At 43.0% G+C, this 22,036-nt stretch overlaps 1 protein-coding gene across 1 annotated transcript; it reads right to left on the bottom strand.

The window, feature by feature from the left end:
- Nucleotides 1-5,981: 5,981 nt before the first annotated feature.
- LOC132213818 (protein SPATA31F1-like) lies at nt 5,982-12,867 on the bottom strand. The gene is made up of 4 exons (XM_059660740.1): nt 12,724-12,867; nt 11,790-11,835; nt 10,688-10,748; nt 5,982-9,686 (listed from the first exon to the last, which is right to left on the bottom strand). Exons 1-4 carry the CDS (start codon nt 12,865-12,867, stop codon nt 5,996-5,998), a joined length of 3,942 nt encoding a protein of 1,313 aa, XP_059516723.1. The 3' UTR covers nt 5,982-5,995.
- Nucleotides 12,868-22,036: the final 9,169 nt, after the last annotated feature.

Genomic DNA, 22,036 nt, shown 5'->3' on the forward strand with positions numbered 1-22,036 from the left:
GGTGTGCAGGAGGCAGCCGATCAATGATGCTATCTCATCATTGATGTTTCTCTTTCCCTCTCCCCCTTCCTCTCTGAAATAAAAAAATATATATATATTTTTAAAAGCTCTTTACTCAACTGTAAAATCAAAATAATAGGATTACAAGAGAATTAAAGGAGAAGAGTGTGTATAACCGCATGATTCTCAAAATTCAGACACACAAGAAATATTACTTTACTTTCTAACAATTTTTTTTTACCCTGTGCCCCTCATTCTTCTGAGCTGGCAGACAAAGACAATCTTGGCCATCCTGTGTCTCTCCCTCCCCAATGTTTAAGATGGTGCTAAGGTGTTGTGTTTAGTTATTTTTCTTCCAATTTTTTTCTCTTTGTAAATCTACCTGGGGTTGAATGCCAGACCCTAACCCCATTTCAATAAGGACATTTTCAAAGAATAACATTTTACTTTTGAGGTGGAGGGTGTCAACATTGTAGCTATATTTTTTTAAGCTAAAATTTTCCAATTACAAAAATAACCCATGCTTGTAAAAAAAAAAAAAAAAAAAAGAGTAGAAATCTGTCCCTCCCTTTCTTTCATAGTTTTATTCCTCAGGGAACCGTTATTAACAATTGGATATCTTTCTGGAATGTTTTCAATATACCCCAAAATGCATGTAAACATGTGCCAGGGTGTTTGTTTTTATTGTTTTTGTAATTTAAAAAGGGGGGAGAGGGGATCATACCATACATGTTGTTCTGCTCCTTGATTTTTTTTAGCCTAAAAATCATGGACATCTTTCAATGGCAGCAAATGTTATGGACTGAATTGTGTCCCCCTGAATTTCACATGTTGAAGTCGTAACACCCAGTACCTCAAAAGGTGCCTGTATTTGGAGATAGGATCTTTAAAGAAATAAATGTTTTAAAAAGGTCATTAGTGTGTTTCCTATTCCAATAAGTCTGGTGACCTTATAAGAAGAGGAAATTTGGGGACATTAAAAATGGTGGCAGAGTAAGTGGATGCTGCACAGACATGCTCCTAGAAACATGGAATTACAACTAAAATACAGAAAAACTTCCTGAAGAATCAATGAAAGACTTGCTGGAGAGAGCCCTGATATCCGAGGACTGAAAGTGGAGACTACATAGAGACTGGTGGGAGGGCCAGAGGAGCAAAAGGACTGGTTGGGCACCCACAGACAGCAACTGAGGTCCCAGAGAGATATCTCAACTGTGGGGGGTTGCCACTGACAACTCCAGGATCTAATCCCCAAGCTGGTCCCCCAAGCAGAGAGCACACCAGAACTCAGAAGGATACCCACATAACATCTGACTGTGAAAAACAGCAGAGTTGCTGTCTGCCAGGGAGTGATGACTGGAAATTCAGGCACCCTCTTAAAGGGCCAATACACAAAATTCCCTCTGGAGCCACCCACCTTGTGCTCTGGCAGAGGGAGGGCAGAGTGGACTGGAGCTGTGTGAGCTGAAGCCAGGTTTAGGGACTCAGGGGTTGGAGATCAGAAGGCAGACACCCCCCCCCCCCCACACACACACACACATTTCCTGTGCTGAGTCATTCCCTCACATAGCAGAAGAGATCTTTTCCACATAGATATTTGCCTTTCCTGGGGGGAAGACAGTTGACCCACCCTATTGAAACATCTTGCCCTTAGGCCACTTAAGACACTAAAAATAATAATTAGCCTCCAGGCAGAAGCAACTGCCCCACCCTGTTGAAAAACACTCTCACCACACCTGAGAACGAATACCTGGGGACAATTCAAGTTGGAATCCTATCAGTCTGTAGGCAGAATCAGTCTCTGGAGGCTTTGAGTCTTTGCCTGATCTAATTAGTCAGAAACACTGTTTGATACTGTCCTGCACTAGAAATTGAGAGGCATAGAGGACCTACCTAATACAAACCTAAACAGACAGCCAAAATGAGAAGACAAAAAAAACCCCAAATGAAAGAACAAGAGAATTTTCCAGAAGAAGAGATAAAGGAAGCAGAGATAAGAAATTTATATGGCCCTGGTCAGTTTGGCTTAATGGATAGAATGTCGGCCTGTGGACTAGGGGGTCCCGGGTTCGATTCCAGTCAAGGGCACATGCTAAGGTTGTAGGCTCGATCTTCAGTGAGGGGTGTGCAGGAGGCAGCCAGTCAATGATTCTCTCTCATCATTGATGTATCTATCTCTCTCTCCCTCTCTGTTCCTCTCTGAAATTAATAAAAATATATTTAAAAAAAGAAATCTATATGAAGCAGAGTTCAGTGTAATGATGGTAAAGATGCTCAACAGCATGAGAAAAGATATAGTAACTATGAAAAAAGAACAGTGGAAAATAAAGAATGACATAGCACAAATAAAAAACACATTGGAAGGAATACACAGAAGATTAGGGGAAGCTGAGGATCGAATCAGTGAATTAGAAGACAAGGCTGAAAAAATCACTCAACCAGACAACCAAAAAGAAAAAACAATTTAAAAACAGGAGGACAGCTCAAAGGGAGCTGTGGGACAATGTGAAACGTAACAGTATTAGAATAGCACCTGTTCCAGAAGAGGGAGAAAGGGAGAAAGAGATAGAGAATCTGTTTGAAGAAATAATGGCAGAAAACTTCCCTAACCTGGTAAAGGAAAAAGTCACACAAGTTCAAGAGGCACAGAGAACCCCAAGCAAGAAGAATCCAAACAGGCCCACACCCAGACACATCATAATTAAAATGCCAAAAATTAAAGACCAAAAGAGAATCTTAAAGGCAGCAAGAGTAAAGAAAACTGTTACCTAAAAGGAGCTCCCATAAGGCTGACACCAGATTTCTCATCAGAAACTCTGCAGGCCAGAAGGGAATGGCATGAAGTACTTGTCTCAGAATTCTAGCTTCCAGAACCATGAGAAAATAAATTTCAGTTGTTTCCAGCAGTTGCCAACCAGTGGTCTGTGAGGTCCGAAAGGTTGGTGACCACTGGAAGCTACCCACCCAGTCTGTGATACTTTCTTATGGCAGCCATAGCAAACCAATAGAGTAAATATGCACCTACTTTGTTCTTTTTAACAGTAACATGGTATTCTTTGTCACAGATAATATATACTATATTGTCAAAATGTATTCAACCATTTTCCTTGTCTCAGATTTGTTTATATTGTAAATAATGCTATAATAAACTTCTCATACTAGTAGATACATCCTCTATGCTTGTGTCATGACTCATTGAATACATTCTTACCGATGGGATTACTATGACAAAGAATATGTATATTTTAAAACAAAATTTATATATTCTAAATTGTCCTCTCTAAAGCTTATACCAAATTTCAGTCCAACCAACAATATGTATGGAATGGTCATTTCCTCAAACCCTCACAAATGCTAGGTATTAAAAATACTTTTTATAATTATGAAAATTATAAATATACAGAAATGTATAGAGAATCCTATATAATAAAAGCCTAATATGCAAATTGACCGAATGGCGGAATGACTGGTCACTATGATGTGCACTGACCACCAGGGGGCAGATGCTCAATGCAGGAGCTGCCCCCTGGTGGTCAGTGTGCTCCCACAGCGGGAGTGCTGCTCAGCCAGAAGCCGGGCTCATGGCTGGCGAGCACAGTGGCGGTGACAAGAGCCTCTCTGCCTCCACTGCAGGTAGGTGTTAAGAAGCGAGGGGTCCCGGACTGTGAGAGCCCTGGACTATGAGAGGATGTCTGCCTGTTGGGGATCAGGCCTAAGCTGGCAGGCAGACATCCCCCAAGGGGTCCAGACTGCAAGAGGGTACAGGCCAGGCTGAGGGACCCCCCCGCCAGTGCACGAATCTTGTGCACTGAGCCTCTAGTACAGGGGTGGGCAACCCCTGGCACACGTGCCAAACATGGCATGCCAGTAACTTTTGCTGGCATGCGAAACCCTCTCTTATAATCTTCCATTTACAATTTTTTTCTTAATATCGACTTTTTTATTTTTCAGATAAATTCAGTGTGGGTGCATCTTAGATAAATAAATAATTTTACATAACAAGTTATCTTAAAGACCATAGACATAGATTGACGAGAGAGGGGAAGAGCAATTTCAATAGTGTCGAAAACGAACTATTGAGGACTTGGAATGCCATTCCAGAAAATTTTTTATATTTCGTGACCTTCAGAGATATGCACAAGCTACTCCTTTCATCCGTCAGGCTACTCCTATTACGAGACTTAACAAAATTCATCACTGAGAACAAAGATTCACAGATTCACAAGCATATGTGGATGAAAACATGGAGAGTAATGCTGTTGCAAAGTTTTTTAAACAGAAAAAATTTTCTGGAATGGCATTCCAAGTCCTCAATAGTTCGTTTTTGACACTATTGAAATTGCTCTTCCCCTCTCTCATCAATCCATGTCTATGGTCTTTAAGATAACTTGTTATGTAAAATTATTTATTTATCTAAGATGCACCCACACTGAATTTATCTGAAAAATAAAAAAGTCGATATTAAGAAAAACATTGTAAATGGAAGATTATAAGAGAGGGTTTCGCGTGCCAGCAAGAGTTACTGACGTGCCATGTTTGGCACACATGCCAGGGGTTGCCCACCCCTGCATTAGGTACATCCTGGGAAGGGGATATAGCTAAGTTCAGCACCATGTAATATACATGAAGTACATTAAAGTCTATCTATCTATCTATCAATTATCTATCTATCTATCTATCTATCTATCTATCTATCTATCTATCTCCTATGATTTTTCCCCCAAGGAGGAAAAGAAGAAAGTGGAGCAGAATCCCAGGTGTAGGTGATGTACAAATGAGACAGCAGTAGGGCCAAGTACAAGCTGCTGGTGGTAACTTGACAAGCCCAGACAGTTAGAAAAGCCCTTCGGTTTGTGGTTCTTTCCCAAAACTCACTTCCCTTTATAACACCATTGGCAAGCAGATTGAAGCTCAGATTTAATTAATTCACCGCAAAGCACTTGGGTCTTGGTTGGCTTCCTGGCTCTAGGTTCTTGTGAGTACAAATCAAATTGGCTTTGTTCTGTTACATGGCCTGGTCAGAGCATGTCAGTTTCTATCCCAAATACTCAGACCCCTGTTTGTCTATATATGCTCCCCTCCCTGCCTTCCCCCTGCCTGTCCTTGGGGGTGGGAAACAAGCCCCTCTCCCATATCCTACTGGGATCTTCATTGCAGGACTCACTCCATGCAGATAACAGGCAGTGGAGGTGGGATATAGGCAAGACAGCTACAGCAGCCTCCCAGCTGAGTTCTCCAGAAAGATCTAACCAATAACCAAGAGGGGAGCAGAAACGGGGAGATTTTATCATTAGCTTTGGACATTCCATCACATTAGCTACATGCTTCTGATAAACACAAAGCACCTCCTCCAGGTTGGATCACTGTGACACTTCTCTAAAAAGCTTCTCTCCAGAGATGGCCATGTATAGAAGTCATCAGTGGATTTTGCCTGTGGGATTCCTGGCCACTCCTTCTTGTCAGTACTATCCTCATGTCCACATTGCTCCTCTGGGCTCAAGGAAACCATGGGAAGCCATGCTGGATTTCAAGTCTGACCTTTACCTTCAATGCACCTTAAATGAGGGTCTTCCTTTTCTACCCAAGTCCCTTTATCCACTGTCCAGGGAGGGGCTGGGAGGAGTTGTGTAGAATGCTGACCCCACATAAGTGTGGGTTAAAGCTCTTTCCCTAGATAGGAAGGACATTTTAGCTTCCCTCATGCTTTCCCTTAACACGCCACAGTGGAGGGAAGGAACAGACAGGCAATTCTTTGCTTAGAGATACAGACTGTACTTTGGGTGGAGTGCTGCCCCACTGTACATTAATGAAAAAGACAGTAACTATCCATTTAAGGGATGCAGACATGGGGGAGCCTACAAAGTCCTTTGATTGTGCTGGGTCTTCCTGAGCAGGCCAACATTTCCCTCTGAGGAGAGAGTTGAGAATTGGGGTAGGGTCCTGGTTGGGTGGAACAAGGGCTTGAGGAGAGTGCCAGGGCAGTGGCGGGGTTGGCCTAAGCCTGAGGAAGACTGGAGCTGATGGGAGCAGGAGCGGTGCCTGAGCTTACTGTTTGGGCGATGGGAGCCTTCCAAGGAGACCAGACCCATTTGTCTCTCAGTGCGGGGGAGATGGGGCTTTGGGGGTCCCCTCTTATCTTCTTCTCTATCTTAGTTTGCTCCGTGGGACTTTTGGCTGGAGCCAGCCTCTTTGCTACATTTTCTTTTCTGGTGTTGGCCACGTTCACAGCTGTCAAAAACATGGATTCCTTGTGCTCTTTGCCTTTTGCCTTGAGGTTGATATATTGCAGAAAGGATTTCATCTTATATCTCAAGTCTGATTCTGGAAGGCTGGGCCTCTTGTGAGTATGGGCTGGCATCACCTGCCCCTGCAATACCTGACCTTGCAAAGTTGGGCCCTGTAATGGCTTATGCTGAATGAGTTGGGCCTGGACAGGCTGGGCCTGTGATGCCTGGGGCCCGACAGGCTGGGCATTCTTAGGAATCCTTGCTCCCTTGAGGCTGACATTGAGCCTGGTTCGACTGTCTTGCAGGTCATTCTTCTTAGATTCCTTCCCTCCAGGGATGCCTGGAAGGAGGACTGGGGGCTTAAGCTGAGGGCGATGCTGGGAACTGTGTTGACAGAGAGCATCAAGGTGAAAGCCATGTCTCCGTAGCCAGGGGCTTTGGGGTGTCCTGTTCCGAAACATCCTTTCTAGCCTCTGGGCTCCAGCAGGTTGGCATTTCTCTCTTGTTGAGAAGAGCACAAACCCTGAACCTCCTTCTCTACGTCTTCCTGACGATTTGGGTTTCCTTGGGTCCTCTTTCTTTTCAGTCAGCATGGGGACTGGGGCTGAGTACTTGCTCTTGCCAGGGCTTTGGGACTCAGGGATCTGGGACTCCTCCAGGCTGGGGTGGTTCACACTGGCCTCCAGCTGAACACAAGGCACTGGGCCCTCTGTCATGTCTCTACAGGGTTGAGTCATCTTGCAGGGCCCATGGGCAGAACCATGGGGTGCTGCTCTGGAACTAGGTTGCTTCTGGTTCTGCTGCACTGCCTTTAACTCAGTGGACAACTGTTCCTTAAGGGAGAGCCACTCTGGATGTGGGGCATAGGGAATGTCTGGTGGGATGGGCAGTTCCTGGAGGCATGTTTTCCCTTGGTTGTTTAGACTCCCAAGAGACTCCTGCGTGGATGTGTTCTCTGGGGTTGCTCCAGTTTGTTCCCTGGAATCCCTTGCCTTTGTGGGGATTCCCCATTGTATCTCTAAGACCTTCCTTCTCAGATGGAAATTTAGTTTGGCCAAGATGGGCTTCTTGAGTAAGTAGGGCCGAGCAGACCCTGTCTGCCTTTCTAGAGGCTCCATCTCAATCATTCCTTCCACTTGCACTTCAGACTGAAAATCACCTGCGATTTCTTCATAAGTCTCTTTGGTATTGTGAAAAAATGGCTCACGACCTAGACACTGCTCTTCAAGTGAGATCATCTGAGTCAGAGGTTCTCTTAAGATTTTGACAGCCTCGGGCACCACCTCTGTGGTGGCAGCATGAGTAGTGATCGCTGGGGCCGTGGCCTTGGAGGGAGCCACGTAATAAAGAGGATTCAGCCCTGATAAGAAGGCCAGATACTTGTGCCGTAAAATCATCTCCAGTTTCTCAAGGACTTCCTTGGACAGGGCTTGAGTTAGCTTTCGAGGCTCAGTGACAGCATCTGGGGTGGTCTGTTGCTGCTGATCAAGGACTGTTGGCAGCCAGGGCCTAACTTTCTGTTGTAGGTCAGGGTGGGTTGCTGCCTGTAGTTCCAAGAGCTTGCTTTCTGGGATGCAAGTGAAGGGAGCCACTTTGAGGTCCCCAGGAATTAGGCACTCACAAGACCTATACACATGGGCAGGGACCTTACCCTCATGAATCTGCCCACATTTGGAGTTGATGTGGCTCTGCAGTATTGCCTTGACCTGGTCAAATAAGTGTGGCATGAGGACTGACACTGGGTCCTTAAAGGGTGAGAAAGGGTCATCAGCCCCAGTAGCCTCTAGGGCTGAGTGTTGGGCAACACTCACATTGGCTAGGGCTGTGCTGCTCCAGGATGGAGTCTGCTGGTGAGTGGGGGCCAGGAGCAACTGGAAGGACTGCTGGATCACCTGGGGCAGGCCCCAGCGATGGTGAATCAGCTGCCTCTGGAGGTGGAAGTCCAGCAGCCTCCGGGCATGCTCCCTTGTAAGAACAGAAATAGGCTTTCCTGGCCAGGAAGTTTTCACAGTCCGAGGAGACTGGGCTGTGCCACAAGACTTATATTGCACAGGGTTCTGGGTGTGCTGAGCTCTTTGCAGAACAGCTGGCAAACCCCACTGACGCTGGAGCCGCCTCTGCAGCAGGTGCCACTCTAAGGCTTCACACTCAGCCAGAGTCAGAAACGGGACATGGGTCTGAGTTGGTTGATGATCAGCTGGCATGACCCAAGTTGGGGAAGATGAGGAAGAGGGTGGGGCTGACTGGGGTGGAGTTCTAGGCAACAGAGGGAGGAAGGACAGCTCCTTGAAGAGAAAAGGATCCTCCAAGGAAAGCTTGGACATGCTCCCATGTGTGGAGTGATCTTGAGAGCCCAAGGAGGTGTCAGCCAGAGACTCACTGTGCAGGGAAGGAAAGCCACAGAACAGTTGGGTGTATTTCTGCTGTAAGTGGCCCACTGAGTCATTAGCCTGTTGTCTGGGAAATAGGTAGAGGCTACTTAGGTCTCTACCAGGTGGAGACGGGAAGGCTAGAGGCACCACATGGTTTGGGCTTTGCTGGTAGTGGTGTCTTTGTACTGGGTTTATAATGGACCATTCAGAAACCCAGAATGCCTGGGTAGCCTGGCCAGCCATATATGAACCCCAGGTCTGATAAGAAATGGTCGCAAATTTCTCTACCGAGAATTTAGCAATATCATTTTGGATGACAGAAACGGGTTGGTTGTTTACAAGTTGGTAAAACAATGGTAGGTTTGGCATAAACTGCCTCAGAGACTTCTCTACACGTCTCGGCAGACCCCACCTCTGGAAATGCATCCATTTTTTTACATGTGCCTCAAGAAGCCACAGGACGTCAGGACTGGAGAATGGCAGGTGGGTAGGGAGGAGGGTGGCCATAGGCAAGGCCACAGAATGTGTCAGGGTAGTGATTTCTTGGTTCAGGATCAGCATAGGGACCTGGGGATGCAAGGGTGGCTGACCTTCGTTCCCATACACAAGGTTGAGATTGCTCTTCAATAGGTTCTGCTGGTTCACTGTATTCCTAGGCTCCTCAAACCTTGAAGAAACTATCGTCTCTGAATCCACTGGAGTTTCTTGCACTTGAAATGCCTGCTCTAGCTGGAACTGTTCAGCCTCACAATCTTTGATGCTATCTGAACTGACTGACTGTGCAGCTGACCAGGTTAAGGATTTCTGGTCCATACATTGTGACACTGAAGGGGCTGCAGAAAGAAATGAAAGCTCTTTCGGGTGCATGGAATGATGCTCCAGACTCTGCTCAAAAGACACGCTGGACTTGGACAGAATCTCTAGGCAAGGGGAGCCCTCTAATGGTCCTGGTGAAGTGGCAGAGACCGGGCTGTTCTCACCCACAAGCAACCGCTGGATCTCCAGCACCACGGCATTGCAGATTTGGCAGTAGGCATCGGCACAGAGGAGGCGCCGCACACTTCCCTCCTGAGGAAGCCAGCTGTGGCTGGAAGAGAAAACATGGTTACTGTTAATGATGGAGTGACATCTTCCTCTTTGGAAGTTGTGACCCAAAGATTGGTCCTGTCCTTCCTAGTCCTGTACACCCTGGGGCCTCTCCCTGACTCTAGCGTTTACTCCTAAACTTTTCTTCATAGGATAATGCCATTTGGAAGGTTATAGTGTGCTGAACTGAGGGTCTGGGGCCTTAAGGCAAGGTCTCAGACCATTCAAGAGAACACAGGGCCGTGAACAACTGGGAGGTGGGGTGAGTTCTCGGCTGACCCAGATGGGGAAGTTGACCAGGAGAAGGAAATATGGCAGATGGGGGAGCCAACGCTTAGCTGATGGGGCATCATCTGGAACATCACCAAGTAGAACCTGGATTCAGTCCCATTTGGGTTAAAAAGGCCACAGGCTGGTATTCAATATTTCCAAACTCTGGAAAATAAGTTACTTGTGGAAACTCTGTATTCTAGGGACTCTGATGAGTTGCTATATCTAGCCAATCCCTTTCTCTAGAGATTTTCAGAAGACTACGAGATAATTGGCTCCTGGATGGGGGCTGTCTCAGGAACTGGGCTCCCTGAAGACAGAACCAGAGGAGGTAATGTCATCAGGGTCCAGGGGTCTGCCCTTGAAAGGGTGTAGCTGTAAGAATATGAGAGTGATGACTTATGTATGCACTTATTTATCCATTCTCTTGACTGAGTAACTGCTTTGTAGCTGAGTGCCAGCCCATGCAGAGCTTTTTATAAATTAAGTACAAGTCGAATTCTGAATTCCAGAAGCACTGTGAGCTTAGCCCAGAGCAGAAGTAGGAGACTCTTCTCTCCTGAGATGTCTGAACCTTCCTTGTCCTGGCAACCCTCTCAACCAGTGCTCCAGCCTCCACTGTATCTGACTCCCTCCCAGTCAACATCCCTTTTTTCATCCCTGTCCCAGGCCAAGTAGAGAAATATCACAGTTCAGGCTGCAGTTGGAAGACTACAAAGAGCAAGTAATCACCTTTTCATGACAGAGAGCAGCTCCCATGGCTTCTCTTCTTCTTTGAAGGAATGTTTTCTAGCTGAGAAACCAGGAGACAAAAATTAAAGGAAAAACAAACCAGGAGACAGTGTTACATGGAATGGGAAAGGATTGATGGGGCATCCTATAGGGCATTCAAATGAAGGCCTTTGAATAAGAGAAGGTTGGAAATCCCAACAGTCAATTCACTAAGGCACGTCTGCATACAACTTAACCAATTACGATGGGTTGTCCAAGATCTAATCTCATTGGAGCTTCACAATCACACTGTGAGGCAGGATCTTCAAGTGCCTATCCTATCTAATAAAGAGTGAATATGCTAATTGACCCTCACACCATCGCAAAGATGGTGGCGCCCAGAGCCAATCAGGAGGGAATATGCTAATTTACTGCCCTGCCCTCAAAGATGGCAGCACCCACAGCCAATAAGGAGGGAATATGCTAATTGACTGCCACACCCTCAAAGATGGCAGCACCCACAGCCACAAGATGGCGGCACCCAGTCCCCTCAGCCCTGCCGGAGCAGCAGGCACATGGCAAGCCTCCGATGGCACCTGCCCAGCCGCCCAGGGCCAGCCCAAGGAGCAGGTAACCAGGGCCGGCCAAGGCTTGTGCTGCTGGCAGTGGCAGCAGCAGAGGTATGATGGGGCATCGTCTTGCCCTGATTGCCAGGTCACCTCCTGCCCCTGAGGGCTCCCATACTGTGAGAGGGGACAGGCTGGGCTGAGGGACCCCCTCTCCAGTGCATGAATTTTCATGCACCGGGCCTCTAGTTTAATGAATAAAAGACTGAGAGATGAAGGGACTTCCATTGGTTCATAAAAGTAGTAAATTACTCAGTTAGGCGCTTCTGCCCCACTTTCTCATTCTTCATTCCTTGGGGTAAAATTGAGGATTTTGGAACATTCCCAGGCTCTGATTTCCCACCCAAGAAAGTTATTAGGAGAATTTGTTGACTTGGAGAATTGGCACCTTTAGTGGTTAGAGTACATGTCCCTGGTACCAGAGATCAAAGGAGGACAAAATCCATGGGAACCTTGCCCACAGTGGAGGGAAGGCAGAGAAGAGACTAGGACTTTACCTTTTGTTGCTGCATCTATAGTCCTTTGTCTGAGCTTTCGGTGACGCTTAAAGACAAAAAAGTTAAAGTGTGAAACTGGGACACTTTTCATTATGTCCAAAATGAGACAAATCTAATATATGTTTACTAATCACTTCCTATTTATATCTCTATATTTTTATTTACTTTCATTTCCATCTCCATCCTTTTCACCCCAACATTTCCCTTCTCTGCTTGCTTCTGATTCATTTCAAGACTCTTCCATACTCAAAGCATGAAACAGTGTGTGGAATCTCAAAGGGAAGGCGGGGAAGCGTGCATGGGTGGGAGGTAATCAACCAAAGACCTTGTATGTATTTATGCATAACCCTTGGACACAGATAATAGGGTGCTGAAGGCTTGGGGGAGAGGAGGAAGGGAGAGAAGGCTGGAGGGGGTCAATGGGGGAAAAAAGAGGACATATGTAATACTTTCAACAATAAAGAATTGTTTTTTAAAAAATTATGTATGCAAACAAGCTGGGGGCTTCACCAGGATTTCTGTAAAAACACATAGACTTTCATCTAATATTGCCTTTATGTGTTAGTATGAAAAAAAGAAGAGTGGAACAAATTAAAGGGTGTATAGATCTAATAGCCAACAAGTACCTTAATGGACCACGAATGGAAAGAATCCTTCATACTGGGGAGTTTTCTAAGATCTAGGGATATAGATTTCATTTAATCTAGGTCTCCATTCAAGGTTGATAGAAAGGTTCTTGATTTTTCCATTAGAATACATTGCCGGGATAGTCTGGTAAGGAGTTATTCTAGTCTCTGAGAAGAAAAGTACCACATTAAAGTAAATAAATGTGTGGTATAATAATGGGTGGGGAGGGTAAAAGGAGAGATTCTGAGGTCTTAAAAGCTTCTTATCTGAGGCATAATTAGTTTGATCATAGTCAGTATTTCCCTACCTGACAGCAGCTCCTTCTAGGTTCTAACCTTAATCCATGGTAACTCCTTTTCACTTGCCAGATCATTAGGACAATAATAAAGATGGAGCCATAGGTACATAAGGGATACATCAAATCCCATAGGAAAAAAGTAGGATTCAACATGGTCTAAAACTCCTAAGTACGAGGAGATGACCCTTCCCTATCTCTAGGTCATTAGTACCTAATGACCCCCAATGCCATGCCTTGTCATTTCCACCTCACAGAGGATAGAACCATGTCACCCGACTGCATCACAAAGCCTTTCTGTTTCACCAGACAGGTGTAGTGTCAAAGACTTTTATGTCTTAGGAAAGCTTGTGTGGTGATTCAGTCTGTCAATGAGTGTGTCTGGTTGTCTGTAAAGGTTACAGAGTCAGAGACTAAAGGTACCCATGCATAGGCAGTGTCTATGTGCCCACTTTGTCTTCACTTTCCACACTCTACATCAGCCTGATGACTTTAATCTCTCCGTCATGACAGTTTTCTGGTCACCTATTCCCAGAAAACTGAGTGTCTAGGGACACAGGACACCTCTTGAGAAAGAGGTACAGAAGGATCTTCACCCCCATCTATACTGAAATGTATGTAAGAAGCATACACAAACTTAGGGTGGGTAGAATCTGGTGATGGCTTGGAAATGGAGAGCTTTGATATAAGCAATGTGTGATGGGAAATCAGAGGTGCATAAAGGGGACCATGGCCAACATGGCAGGGAAAGTATCTCTGAAAACTCCTCAGTATGGCTAAGATGGTAGTTTCTCTAAATGCCACTGTGGGAAGCAGGAAGGAGTGCCCCTCAGTCTGTGTGGCCTTAAGCTTTCAGATGAATGGAAAGAGATTGCAAACAGTCTTCCATGGAGATACTCTAATGAGACTCATGTATGGAGTACTTTTAACAGTTAATTTTCTAGAGCTGGTTTTTTGTTTGTTTGTTACCATGTTATAGAACTTTATCTGCTTGTGGAGATGACTACCAGCAGAGAGTCATAAAGTCAAACGGAGTCATAAAGTTTTCTGTCGGACTATCAGTGTACATGTATACATTAAAAAATAAATGTATTTTTCATCATCATATACTGTGTTTTTGTCGCTTGAATGAATTTTATTATTTCTTCAAGGTTCTTCACATATGTACACCTTAAGAGATATCAAGTAGGCGTAACATGTTGGCATGCAGAAGAATTTTGAGTCAGAGATTTTGCTGGTTTTGGCACACACAAAAAGTTTGCCCACCCTGCTCTAGGATTTCTGAATTTCCTTGAGAGAGTCTTGCCCTATGTGACTTGGTCTCACAGCTAAAAATCCTTGAGCTCAAAATATATGAAGAGGCTAATTGGTCCTTTCCCCAGTATTCAGTCCTCCACCCAACTGGTATTGTGAACCCCCAATCTGTATTCATCCCTAAGCTGGGTAGTGTCAAGTGTACAAAGGCATTTCAGTGGAGTTGCTTTCCTGCTCTCAAGATATTTAATGTAGTTTCCAATATAAGACTAATTTACAAGAAGAAAGAACCAACAATCTAAACAGAATTTTATATTCTTTTTTTTTTTGCTTGGGATCTTTTTTTTAATTGAATTTATGGGGGTGACATTGGTTAATAAAATTATATAGGTTTTAGGAATACAATTCTATAATACATCTTCTGTATATTGTATTGTGTCTTTACCACCCCAAGTCAAGTCTCTTTCCATCACCACTTTGCCCTCTCTCCCTTCTACGTTCCCCACCCCATTCCCTGTGGCAATCACCATACTATTGTCTCTTCTCACTCATCCCCCAAACTCCTCTCCTCTGACAGCTGTCAGTCTGTTCTCCATATCCACAAGTCTGTCTCCACTTTGTTTGTTGGTTTATTTTGTTCATTAGACTCCACGTACAGTATTTGTCTTTCTCTGACTGGCTTATTTCACTTAGCATAATTCTCTTCAGGTCCATCTGTGCTGTCACAAAAGGTAAGATTTCCTTATTTTTTAACAGCTGAGTAGTATTCCATTGTATAAATGTACCACAGAATTTTAACCACTCATCTACTGATGGTCCACACTAAGACACATCATGATTAAAATGGCAAAGGTTAAAGACAAAGAAGGATCTTAAAAATGACAAGAGAAAAGCAGTTAGTTACTTACAAGGGAGCTCCCATAAGACTGTCAGCTGATTTCTCAACAGAAACATTTCAGGCCAGAAGGGATTGGCATGAAATATTCAAAGTGATGAAAAGCAACGACCTAAAACCAAGACTACTTTACCCAGCAAGGCTATCATTTAAAATTGAAGGAGGAATATAGAGTTCCCCAGACAAGAAAAAGCTAAGTGAGTTTGTTGCCATTAAACCAGTATTATAAGAAATGTTAAAGGGCCTGCTTTAAGAAGTAGAAGGAAAAGAAAAACACAGAAGAACATAGTTAAAAGAATAAAATGGCAATAAATACATACCTATCAATAATCACTTTATTTTTTAATATGCCTTTAAAACTGATTTCAGAAAGAGAAAAAGGGAGATGGAGAGAGGGAGAGAGAGGGGAGAGAGAGAAACACCAAGCAGTTGGCTCCTGTATGCACCCCGACTGGGTATTGAACCCGTAACCTGGGCAAGTGCTCTGACCCGGAATTGAACTGGTGACCTTTTGGTGATGAGTTGACCTACTGAGCCACCCTGGCCACGGCTCAATGATCACTTGAAATATAAATGGCTTAAATGCTCCTATCAAAAGACATAGGGTAGCTGAATGGATAAGAAAACAAGACCCCATAAAAATTCTAGAAGAATCCAAAGGCAACAAAATCTCAGACATATGCCGAAGCAATTTCTTCACTGATACAACTCCTAGGGCACTTGAAACGAAAGAGAAAATGAACAAATGGGACTACATCAAAATAAAAAGCTTCTGCACAGCAAAAGAAACCATCAACAAAACAATGAGAAAACCCACTGTGTGGGAAAACATATTTGCCAATGACATATCTGATAAGGGCCTAATCTCCAAAATTTATAGGGAACTCATACAACTTAACAAAAGGAAGATAAACAATCCAATCAAAAAATGGGCAAAGGACCTAAATAGACACCTTTCAAAAGAGGACATTCAGAAAGCCAAGAGACATATGAAAACATGCTCAAAGTCACTAATCATCTGAGAGATGCAAATCAAAACAACAATGAGGTACCATCTCACACCTGTCAGATTGGCTATCATCAACAAATCAACAAACGACAAGTGCTGGAGAGGATGTGGAGAAAAAGGAACACTTGTGCACTGCTGGTGGGAATGCAGACTGGTGCAGCCACTATGGAAGACAGTATGGAGTTTCCTCAAAAAACTGAAAATGGAACTCCCATTTGACCCTGTGATCCCACTTCTAGGAATATATCCCAAGAAACCAGAAACACCAATCAGAAAGGATATATGCACCCCTATGTTCATAGCAGCACAATTCACCATAGCTAAGATCTGGAAACAGCCTAAGTGCCCATCAGTAGATGAATGGATTAGAAAACTGTGGTACATCTACACAATGGAATACTATGCTGCTCTAAAAAGGAAGGAACTCTTACCATTTGCAACGGCATGGATGGAACTGGAGAGCATTATGCTAAGTGAAATAAGCCAGTCAATGAAGGAAAAATACCACATGATCTCACTCATTCATGGATAATAGAGACCATTATAAACTTTTGAACAATAATAGATACAGAGGCAGAGCTGCCTCAAACAGATTGTCAAACTGCAGTGGGAAGGCCGGGGAGTGTGGGGGTGCAGGAGGTAGGGGGGTAAGAGATCAACCAAAGGACTTGTATGCATGCATATAAGCATAACCAATGGACATAAGACACCGGGGGATAGGGGAGGCTAGGGGACTGTCTAGGGTGGGGGGAAAAAATGGACACATATGTAATACCCTTTGTAATACTTTAAGCAATAAAAAAAAAAAGAAAAGAAAACAAGACCCATATTATATATACTGTCTACAAGAGATCCACCTCAGAAAGAAAGATACACACAGACTAATAGTAAAGGGATGGAAAAAGATATTTCATGCAAATTGAAATGAAGAAAAAAAAGCTGGTATATTAACAGCTATCCATCTCTGCTAGATCTTTCAATCACACACACACTTTTAAGATAAGCTTGAGAATTCTGTTCTTACATCACTCCAGCCGAGAGGTAAACTTACCTTATAACCCACAATATTGTCCTTGTCTTTTATAGGTAACCGTTTTTAAATCAAAAGACAAAAGGGTATACCATTTGCAACAACATGGATGGACCTAGAAGGTATTATGGTAAGTGAAATAAGTCAGATAGAGTAAGACAAATATCCTATGATTTCACTTATACTTGGACTCTAAAGAACAAAATTAATGAACTAAGAAAACAGAAACAGACTTATAGATACAGAAAACAGACTGATGATTGCCACATGGGAGGAGGACTGGGTGAAAAAGATGAAGGGATTAAGAAGTACAAATTAGTAGTTACAAAACAGTCACGGGGATGTAAACCACAGCATAGAGAATACAGTCAATAATATTGTAATAACCATGTATGGTGTCAGGTGGGTACTAGACTTATTGGGGGGGGATTTGTAAATTATATGTGTCTAACCACTATGCGGTACACATGAACTAATATAAAATAATATTGGATGTCAACTGTAATTGAAGGAAATTTTAAAAATAAAATACAAAGAAAAGGACAAAAGTGTGGTTCTCAAATCAAAAATGTAAAATGATCCTAAGGCTGTGTTTTTCAAATTGCAGGTCCAGATCCATTAGCAAGTCATGAAATCATTTTAGAGGGTCAGGGTCATTTTAGTAAAATAGGATAGAAAATCTCTAGTAAAAGTGGGATTGTTTTACAAAACTTTGGGTTCAAGTTACATGTGTTTATAACTTTGTGTGTATAGGGTCACATCGTAAACTATATTTCTTACTATGGGTCACAGTTAAAAAGTTTGAAAAACATACCACTGAAGGTTTCTGAGGAAAATACTGTGATCTTGGAAATAGTAATTGATTATGAGGAAGGTCTACAGTGAAGGGTTGTGTATCACTTTGCATTATCTCTCTTTTTAAAGAAATATATTTTTATTTACTTCAGAAAAGGAAAAGAGAGAGAGAAAGAGAGAGAGAGAAACATTGATGAGAGAGAAACATCAATTGGCTGCCTCCTGTACGCCACCTGTCAGGGACCCAGCCTACAATCTGAGCATTTGCCCTGACTGGGAATTGAACCAACAACCTCTCGGTGCATGGAATGATCGATGCTCAACCACAGAGCCACACGAGCAGGGCTGCATTGTCCCTCTTGCTGTGGTGTGCCTATGCCTGTTCCTCTCACAGCATGTTGAGAACTTGCTTTCCCACCTAACCATGGAGTACAGCTGTGCTTGTGAGGCATCTGGGCAGTCTAGGGACTATAGGTCCATCTCTCACTTTAAGAAACTTCTATATGAGCACTGGCTGGTATTCAGTAGTTAGAGCATCATCCCATATACCAAAGGTTTGTGGGCTTGATTCTCAGTCAGGGCATCTACGCAGACTGTGGGTTTCATCCCTGGTTGGGGCACATGCATGAGGCAACCCATCGAATGCTTCTCTCTCACATTGATGTTACTCTCTCTCTCCCTCTCCTTTCCTCTCTCTGTAAAATCAATGCAAAACATATCCTCAGGTGAGGATTTTTAAAAAAAAGGAAAAGAAAAGAAACTTCTAAGAAAGTTTATACATACCCACATACTCCTCTGCCCCAATTAGGCCCATTAAAATAATTTTTTAAAAGCATGAGCATTCTAGATGTTTATGACAGAAAGGCAACGCTGACTCTCTGCTCTAATGTTCACTGATAGAGAAAATGGAATTCAGAGAAGTAAAGCTGTTTTCTGGGTCACAGAGTGTTATATATAAAACTAAAAAAAGCCACTATGTTGCCAACCCAGGTTATTTTATTACCTAACAAAAAATTAAATTGCAATGTAAGGAAATTAGAAAGTATAGATTAATGAAAAGATGAAAAATACAGCTATACATACATTTTTTTCTTTCAAGAATGAGATTATGAGAAAATCTATATTGGGTTTAGTGATGACTTTCTAGATACATAACCAAAAGCACAATCCATGAAAAAAATTGTTAAGTTGGACTTTATTAAGTTAAAATCTTCTGCTCTCCAAAAGACACTGTTAAGAGAAAATGTAAAAACAATCCATAGTGAGAGAGAATCTTTGCAAAACACCTATTTAATAAAGGACTGGTACCCCAAATATACAAAAAAAAAACTCTTAAAACTTGATAATAAGAAAATGAACAACCCAATTTAAAAATGCACAAGAGACCTGAACACCTCACCAAATATGTACAAATAGCAAGTAAGCATATCAGAAGATGTTCAACATCATATATCATTAGAGAATTGAAAATTAAAGCAACTATGAGCTACCACTACACACTTATTAAAATGGCCAAAATCTGGAACACTGACACCACCAAATGCTGGTAAGGATGTGGAGCAACAAGAACTCTCATTCACTGCTGGTGGGAATGCAAAATGGTAGGTACTACTCCTTTGAAAACAGTTTGGCAGTTTCTTACAAAACTAAAGTACTCTTACCATATGGATCCAGCAATTGTGTTCTTTCCTATTACCCAAATTTACTGAAAATGTATGTGCACACAAAAAACCCTGCACTTAAATGTTTATAACAGCGTTTTTAATAATTGCTAGACTTTAGAAGCAACCAATATATCTTTCAATAGGTGAATGAATTATCAAACCATAGTAAATCTATACAATGGAATATTATTCAGCATTAAGAAGAAATGAGCTAGCAATCCATTTAAGACATGGAGGAAGTATATCTTGCTAAGTGAAAGAAGTCAAACTGAAAAGACTACATACTATATGATTCCAACTCTGAACCATCCTGAAAAAGGCAAAACTATAAAGACAATTAAAAAAATCTGTGGTCAACAACCAAAACACAAAAAAAAACCCAAACCAATTTAAAAATGGACATTGGACTTAAACATTTCTCCAAAGAAGACACACATAGCCAATAAACACATGAAAAGATGCTCAACGTAATTAGTCATTAAAGAAATGCAAATGCAAATGAAGTGCCTATTCATTTTCTAGAATAATATGTAAAGCCCTGGACATGCTTTAAGCAAGTCAAGAGCCCATTGATTAAATGAGTTTGTCCCCAAGAGCAACTCCAATTCCAAATACCTGGATTTTTATGGTTTATGTTTGTGGGTAAGGCTCTCGTGGGATCAAGCCTACAACCCAGGCATTTGCCCTTGATTGGAACCAAACCCCGGACCCTTCAATCCACAGGCCGACGCTCTACCCACTGAGCCAAACCAGCCAGGGCTCTGACTATTTTCTTGCATTAAAAACCCTGCTAGGCTCATTTGCTCTGTGTGCTGAGATGCATCAAACCAAGCAAGGTGGCAATCAACCGCTTTCCTGGGAGGCATCTTCACAGCCTGAAGTTAGGGAACTCAGCAACCCCTCCCAACTATTTCTTCTCTACACATTTGGAAGAGCAGAAAAAGTCTTTATGCCAATTTAAAACTTTTCTTCAGAGCTCGGGGGATTAACACATAAACTCAGTGGACAGGGCAGGTAGGGTCCCTGCTTCCCTCCAAATTGAAGCCAAGATTAATTACGGCGTTCACCTGTTCCTGAAACAGGCTGGGTAATGGATCCTGGCTGTGTGCTCCCCGAAGCAGCACTAATCCCACAGTTCTCCGTGGACTCACTGGCTTTGATCAACTCATTCCCTCTCAGCAGGCCAACACGGTAGCCACAGGACACAAGTGCTTCGTTTACAATCACGTTAATTTTGCTTTCTGTTTGTCTTTAGCAGCTGGAGATTAATGAGTAAAAAGGGTGTTTAAATTTCCAACCAGCCTTCTTCTAATCACTTGGCCGCACTGTTGCTGGCAGTTTTATTACTTTGATTTCCTGAATCAAGCAGGTATACAGTTTCCTTGTCCAGTATCGGTTATGGTTCGGGCAAAGACAGTCCTACCAGGAACTGTTGCTACTGCTCTGAATTCCACGAACGGCTATTGTGAAAGCAGCACCGTTGTAATGGCTTATAGGATGTTGTTGCTGGATGCATCCCTGACATTGTTGATAAATCAGAGACATTTCCAAAGTATTTTACAAAAGAATGTTGCTGTGGCCCTAGTTTGTTTGGTTCAGTGGACAGAACATACTGAAGGGTCCTGGGTTCGATTCCGGACATATGCCCTAGTAGGTGGTGTGCAGGAGGCAGCTGATTCTCTCTCATCATTGATGTTTCTATCTCTCTCTCCCTCTCCCTTCCTCTCTGAAAGAAATAAAAAATACGTATATATTAAAAAAGAATGTTGCTGTGCCCATTTTTCATAGCTCAGGAATTTTTACTTTTAGATAGGGTGGTGAAGATTAATCCAGAATTTGGAGTAAATTCATTAGAAGATGAGGTCGTCGCTGCTACAATTGCTAATTCTGTCTTCTGAACTGAGGAAAGCAAATTCCATTCCGGTGCACATTTTCTTTAGTTTGTGCTTCCCAGTGTGTACAAAAAAAACGTAGGCCTGGATTCTCTCTCAAAAAGACCCTTCAAAGACATGCCCCCCAGGTTTATACATTGTAATGGAACTCTTGTATACACAGTGCCACAGTAAAGGGACAAGGATAGCATTGTTTAACACAGTGATGATTTTTCTAAGGTGCAAACCTGATCATAACGCTTCTTGGCTTAACATCCTTTAACATTCCCTATGTCCACTGGAGCATGCTCTGACAAGGTTTTAGATGCATCTTTCCACTGTGAATTCCTTCCCCCTTTATCACTGTGCTACCAGCTCCTCACCGAGGTGCTGGGAGCATTAAGGAAAGAATTTCATCTTGGCACATTGGCATGAAGATGCATTCAGGGGTCTGTCCAGCTGTCCCTAGTGTATAATGGTGTTTCTCTGGGACCTCTGGCCTAGGTGACATGTGATACCTATTTCTCCAGCCCACTGGGCTTCCCCCTCCCCCTCCAAAGCAATACAATTCACTGTACACTCCTACCAGAATGACTAAATTACCAAGATTGACAATACTTATATGGCTGAGGATGTGGATCTAGTGAGAATTCTCACTACATTGGTGGTGGAGATATAAACAGGTACGACTACATTGGAAAAAGCTGTTTAGCATTTTATCTAATTGAACATACACACATCTTAAGATCTAGCAGCTTCACTCCCAAATATATGCCCTGCAGAAATGTATTCAATATATACCAAAGG

This window comes from Myotis daubentonii, chromosome 12, assembly GCF_963259705.1.
Source record: "Myotis daubentonii chromosome 12, mMyoDau2.1, whole genome shotgun sequence".
Lineage (NCBI taxonomy): Eukaryota > Metazoa > Chordata > Mammalia > Chiroptera > Vespertilionidae > Myotis > Myotis daubentonii.

Excerpts from the sequence above, each read along its gene's own strand:
- LOC132213818 (XM_059660740.1), bottom strand. The coding sequence starts at position 12,867 with ATGTTGAATCCTACTTTTTTCCTATGGGATTTGATGTATCCCTTATGT. Across the intron at positions 10,749-11,789 it reads TATAGATGCAGCAACAAAAG|CTAGAAAACATTCCTTCAAA; the intron begins GTAAAGTCCTAG and ends CTGGTTTCTCAG. Across the intron at positions 9,687-10,687 it reads CTGCTCTCTGTCATGAAAAG|CCACAGCTGGCTTCCTCAGG; the intron begins GTGATTACTTGC and ends TTTCTCTTCCAG.